Source organism: Apium graveolens, chromosome 7 (assembly GCF_009905375.1).
Source record: "Apium graveolens cultivar Ventura chromosome 7, ASM990537v1, whole genome shotgun sequence".
NCBI classification, from domain to species: domain Eukaryota; kingdom Viridiplantae; phylum Streptophyta; class Magnoliopsida; order Apiales; family Apiaceae; genus Apium; species Apium graveolens.
In genome coordinates, this window is record NC_133653.1 from 220,936,856 (window position 1) to 220,943,531 (window position 6,676).

The 6,676-nt window shown below is 33.2% G+C and overlaps 1 protein-coding gene across 1 annotated transcript; it reads left to right on the plus strand.

Annotated features, from left to right (window-relative positions):
- The first annotated feature begins 2,909 nt into the window (after window positions 1-2,909).
- On the plus strand, window positions 2,910-5,469 carry LOC141674486 (uncharacterized). The gene is made up of 4 exons (XM_074481190.1): window positions 2,910-3,270; window positions 3,430-3,722; window positions 5,049-5,306; window positions 5,440-5,469. Exons 1-4 carry the CDS (start codon window positions 2,910-2,912, stop codon window positions 5,467-5,469), a joined length of 942 nt encoding a protein of 313 aa, XP_074337291.1.
- Window positions 5,470-6,676: the final 1,207 nt, after the last annotated feature.

Below are 6,676 nucleotides of genomic sequence, written 5' to 3' on the forward strand. Positions count from 1 at the left end.
CGTAATTTTTAAGAAATTTTGTCCGGGTGTGATTTTTCTGGGTGTTGACCAAGACTTTGACCGGGCGTTTGACCAAGCTACCTTTGACCAAAATTGACCAAAACTTGCAGATCATCATTTTATTATATTTAGGTAATTTTTGGTTGTATTTATTAAAGGGTTTTCAAAGTCGTTATATTTAAAGGTGCTAATTACTTAATTAACTAAGTAATTAATGATTAATTGAAAATGCTAAAATCCATTATTATATAATTAATAGTTGTTGGGATTTTTCTTATTTGTCCTATATGAAAGTTGTAAACTAACACACCTTATCCTCCATGTCATCAATCCACACCACTCTCTTCATCCACCATTCATTTTAACTCAATCTCAACCACTCCCTTCAACTAACTCCTTCTATAAATAAACACCCACCCCCACCATTTTTTACACAAGCTAAGAGCTAAAAAATTCCTGGGCATTTTCAAGAAGTATTCTCTCTACACACTCTCTAATATCCAAACCCAAATACTTCATCTCAAAAACCTCTCTCTTACAAATATATATCATATATTCAAGGTTTTTGATCTTCAAGCTTAGTTCCACCAACCAAGCTCTATCGTCCCAAGCAAAGGTCATCCATACCACTTCCTTGCCTCCCGAAGGGCTCCCCAAGTTCGACCAACAAGCCAAAATCCGGCCGAACCTCCGGCGAATTTTTTCCGGCGAGCTTTTCCGGTAAAATTTTCCGTTCATCTCTTAAAAGTGGTAAACCTCTTAGCTTCCTTCCGAGTCTTAACCGACCACTCTTAATATTCATATAAGAAGCTTAGTAACACCTTCTCCTCATCTATACAAGATCTTATATTAGAAAACTTAAAGAAAAACAAATCCGTATAAGGATTGTTTTCTACAAATTATACACTTCTAGCACGAAGTGATAATTTCAACAACGCTTGGTTTATATTCCTAACTAGCACCTTTAGTGTTTTGTGGGAATTAAATTATAAAGCTAGCATTTTATTCTTTAAATTTAAACACACTTATTTTGGCCATATATTGATATATTCATTATAATTGTTTAACAAGACTTAAGCAACTTCCCTTACTAACACCTTTGGTGTTCCGTTGGAAAAACTTAAGGCTTATATTATATATATATATATATCTATATATACATATTTATTATATTTAGTTAATAGATTTAAGTGAATTCCCTTACCAGCACCTCTAGTGTTTCTTGGGAAAATCTTAAAGCTTTTAAGTAAATATAAGTATATATATATATAATCGTATAAGAATTAAGCGACTTCCCTTAGTAGCACCTTTAGTGTTTCATGGGGAAAACTTAAAGCTTCTATTGTATTATATATATACACATATAAACTGTGCTAATATAATTTAAACTCTGCTCATATATTGTTTTCATATATTGTGTTTAAATTACGCACCTTTTATTTTCTCGGCCAAATATTTTATAAGTGTAAATAGTTAAAGAATAAGTGTAACGTTCTCGATTTATAAAAGTCTACACACGACTATATTAAACGAGACATTATTTTATCAAAGATCCGAAAGCTATAAACGCTTCACCAAGGACTTGATATATTTATTACTTCGGAAATAAGATATATTATTCGAAACGAAGTAAAACCAAGTATACTTTAAAATTCACTTAATCTAAAGAAAGTATACATTAATATTCTTTTAAGAATATTTGTTTGTCATCCGGTCTAGTTAAGTGTATTACTAGTCCAAACTCTTTTTATCTATAACGGGTATTGTTTCATAAATATTGTCTTCTTCATTTTGCAGTGAGGTGAAGTATAGTGAGGTGATTGTCGTTCTAAGACCCAAGTCCTAGACGTACTAACGGGGAGTTAGTAGTCTTTGCACCGTGAGGAAGAGGAAAGACCCAAGACCAACTACTGAGATCCAAGACCGGAAAAGCTTAGAAGGACAAAGACTACACCAAGGGTTCTACATCAACTTTGAACAAATAACAGGGTGTTATTGTCTAAGATAGGTTGTGTAGGTTGCACATTTATTTTGAGGTGGTAACCCGAATTACACACCAAGACAAGTATTTGTGGGATTGTAAAGGCTTCTCCGCCTACGTAAGGAGCAAGGTTATTTTAAGGAAAAAACTCGGGTCCTGGAGAGGAGCTCGGGGACTGGACTTAGGGGTGAGCGAATCTATTAGAGGTTGCGCCATTGCGAACCAGGATAAATCTCCCGTGTGGTATTTTCTTCCTTATCTTTTATTTCCGCATACATAATCTGCATCGGTAAAATATTTAAAACGGGATAAATATTTTCAAAACGTCATAATAATTTTTAAATTGGTAATTAAGCTATTCAACCCCCTCTAGCTTAAAATAGCCCTTTTACGGGACCTAACACTTGGTATCAGAGTAGTGCTTTTTAACGTGTTTGTTAAGTGATTTGCAGATTTACAGGCACAACAAAAAGTGATCCGAAATGGCGTACCTAAATACCATCGGCTGTGGTGAAGGTCTATCTAGCTTTCGCCCTCCTCTATTTGACGGCACCAACTTTGTAACATGGAAAACAAGGTTTTTATATATGCTAGATCTCAAGGAGTTAGAGTTTGGATGGCCATAGAAGATGGAGTCGTTATTCCTACCAAAACGGTTGATGACATCATCATCAAAAAGAAGGTTAGTTAATATAACGCAATGGAGGAAGAAAGAATGAATATAGCTACTAAGGCATAAATGGTACTCACAAGTGTACTTGCTGAAAATGAATATAAAAGAGTAAATAATTGCAAGTCAGCACAAGAAATGTGGGATAAATTAATGGTTACCTACGAAGGAACCACGGATATAAAAGATTCTCGAATGGACACTTTGATCCAAGAATACGAGAACTTTAAACTCCAAGAAGGAGAAAACATCATCGACATGGAAACTAGATTCACTCGCATTGTCGATGAACTATCTCAACTCGGAAAGAGTTATACTCAAAATGAAAAGAACCGAAGAGTTTCTAAATCATTACCTCCAAGTTGGAAGGTTAAAGTAACCACAATCAAAGAAATGCACAATCTCAATAATTACAAAATAGATAATCTATTTGGAAATCTTCGTGCATACGAAGAAGATAATCTACAAGAAAAAGTCATTCCAAAAGTGGAAGATAAAAAGAAAAATATGGCTTTAAAATCTATACTAATAGATGAAGAAGAAAACGACGATGAATTAAACGAAGAAATCCAAAATCTCGATGAAAGCGAAATTGCTTTACTTACGAGACAACTACGTCGTGTGCTTCAAAGCAAAGCTCAAAGATACGGAAAAGGCTTCCTTAAATCAAATAATCAACAAAGAGTCTTCAAATCAAATGGAAGGCCAAATCACTCTCAAAATTACACTCCTAACTATAAGAGTAATTTTCCGTCAACAAGCTATAATAAAAGCAAAGGTATGCAAAATACTAATGTATTTAATAATAACACTCCTACTTACACTCCTCCCAAACAAAAAGAACAAAACAAGGAGGAAATACAAGAGGTGTGTTACGAATGTAAACAACCCCGTCACTTTAAACGAGAATGTCCTAAACTTATAAAAGAACGATCTCTCGTGGCCGAGAACGGGTGGGATTTAAGTGAAGATGAAGAAGCTCCGGAAGCTAGTGAAGAAATTATGAATCTATGCTTAATGGCTATCGGGGATGCATCTACTTCAAAGGAAATCTCCACTTCAAATCAAGAGGTAACCCTTTCTTCAAACTTCATTGAATTACATGAATCCAATTTGAATCTTGTAGATATGAATAATCAAAATTTAATTAAACTTGTGGTAAACATTAACAAGTATAAAGATCTTGACAAAAGACATCATCTATTATGGTCCGAGAAAATGAAACTCGAGAAAATACATTATAATCAAAGTAAAGAGTTTACTCGGATAATGGATTCAAAAGTCCAATATGAAGATGAAATTTCATCTCTAAATAATCAACTCCACTTACTAAAAATTGAGAATAATACCCACAAGGAAAATATTCTCAAACTAGAAGTGGAAAATGTATCATTAATTTTCCAATCTGAAGAAATGGAAAATGAGAAGTTACAAATAAATGAAAATATTTGTAAACTTCATGTTGAGTTGTTGAACTTAAAAATACAAAACGAGTCACTCACTCAAGAAAGTTCAACAACTAAATCTCAAATAAACAATCTTGAAAAAGAGAAAGAGCTACAACACACCAATGAGCTTAAAGAAAAAGATTTAAAATTAGAAGCTCAACGGTTAAAACAAGAAAATTTCAAGCTCATATCTCAAGTTAAGGATCAAGAAATATTTCTTAACAACAAGATTGATGCCTTAAACAAAGAAAAAGAAAATCTTGAAATTGTTATTCAAAGATTTACAAAAGGCAATGAGATATTAAATAAAATGGTACATTCTAAAAAATCCTTTAACCATGAAGGTTTAGGATATGATAAGAATGTCCAACCAAAGAAAGTTGTTCAACACCATGAACAAACTAAAAATGATGCCCCTAAATCACCTACATTTATATGTTCCTTCTGCAATAGACACGGATATACCATTTCTTATTGTAAATTTAAAAATGGTGAATTTAAAGGAAAGCATATATGGGTTCGAAAAGGATATAAGTCATCCAAAAATGTTAAAAAGAATGTATTCCATCCTAAGGTAGCTAATAACAACCAAAGGCAACCTAGATCTCAATTCTTTCAACCACCTATTAGGTTTGAAGATAATAAACCAAAATATCATGGCATCTTTCCTAGAAATAATATGTATTATCCAAATGATAGAAGCATGATATATCAACATGGAAACTCTAAAACTTATGCTAGTACAAGAAGATCAAAATTAAATACCACATATCCACGGGGAACACTTTATAATATTAGGAATAATGCATCTAGAAATCTCTATGTGAATAAAAATGCTTATCCAATGCCTAGATTTTTCCATGCAAATTCAAATGTTTTTTATGATGTACTAACCCCAGGACCCTCAAGACAAAAGGGTACCTATGTATTTAATTGATCTATTTTGTAGGTTTGCCTTACTGCTAAGCAAGACTTGTGGTACCTTGACAGTGGGTATTCGAGACATATGACCGGTAATAAGTCACTCTTGAACAACATTAAAAAGGTCATTGCTGGAAGTGTCACGTTCGGAGATAGCAGTAAAGGTATCATTATTGGCATCGATGACATCGGGAACGAGCAGTTCAAGATATCCGATGTACAACTAGTCACGGGACTAAAGTACAACCATCTCTCGATAAGTCAACTTTGCGATAATGGAAATAAGGTAATTTTCTATCCTACTCATTGTTCTATTCTTAATAAAGATGGAAAATTAGTCCTTACGTGTCCTCGAGATAAGAATGTCTATACATGTGACATGAGTAAGCATGTTAATATATGCCTAATCACTATTATAGATGACCCTTGGTTGTGGCATCGAAGATTAGGACACACAAATATGAAGTTGATTAAAAATATATGAACTAAAGAACATGTACGAGGAATACCAAAATTAAATTATAAAAAGGATCACATATGTGAAGCTTGTGAAATTGGCAAACAAATACGAGCCTCTCACAAAGAAAAATTTATGGTATCTACCTCACGACCTCTCGATCTTTTACACATGGATCTTATCGGTCCAGTCCCTGTACAAAGCCTCGGAGGATGTTCATATACTTTGGTAGTTGTTGATGACTATTCACGATTTACGTGGACATAATTCCTCAATGCCAAAAGTGATGCTTTTGAATCTTTTTCTTCTCTATGCAAAAGAATTCAAAACCAACAAAATAATACTATAGTTTATATAAGAACTGATCATGGTAAAGAATTTGAAAATTCAAACTTTACAAGTTTTTGTGAAACTAATGTTATCACTCATAACTTTTCTGCTCCTTACACTCCTCAATCGAACAGAGTAGTTGAAAGGAAGAACAGAACATCACAAGAAATGGCAAATACAATGATAAATGAATATCGCCGTCCTAAATATTTTTGGGTCAAAGCAATGTGCACTGCATGCCATATACTAAATAGAGTCTTATTAAGACCTATAATTCAAAAGACTCCATATGAGCTTTATTTTGGTAAAACTCCTAAAGTTAATTACTTTAGAGTATTTGGAAGTAAATGCTATATATTAAACTCCAAAGATTACCTTACAACATTTGATCCAAAATCAAATGAAGGTATATTCCTTGGATATTCAATAAATAGCAAAGCTTATAGAGTATTTAATTTAAATTCTCTAGTGTGGAAGAATCAATGAACATAGAATTTGATGAAACAAAACCATCACCTAAATACAAAGATCTTGTAGACAAAGAAGATGTCACACAAGACAATATTGAGAATGTTATTCGACAATTCAAAAATGTGGATTTTGGATCATCACCCCCAACAAATCCACTAGAATTGTTAGAAACAGATATTGAACCACCTAAATATGTTCCAAATATTAGAAGTCATCCTTTAGACAATGTTTTAGGAGACTTAACTAAAGGAGTTCAAACGTGGTCACAAGTTCAAAATGTTGTAAATCACCTTAGTTTTCTATCACAAATAGAACCTAAAACCGCTAAAGAAGCTTTGTTAGATGAAGATTGGATCTCTGCAATGCAAGAAGAATTAACCCAATTCTCTCGTAGCAAA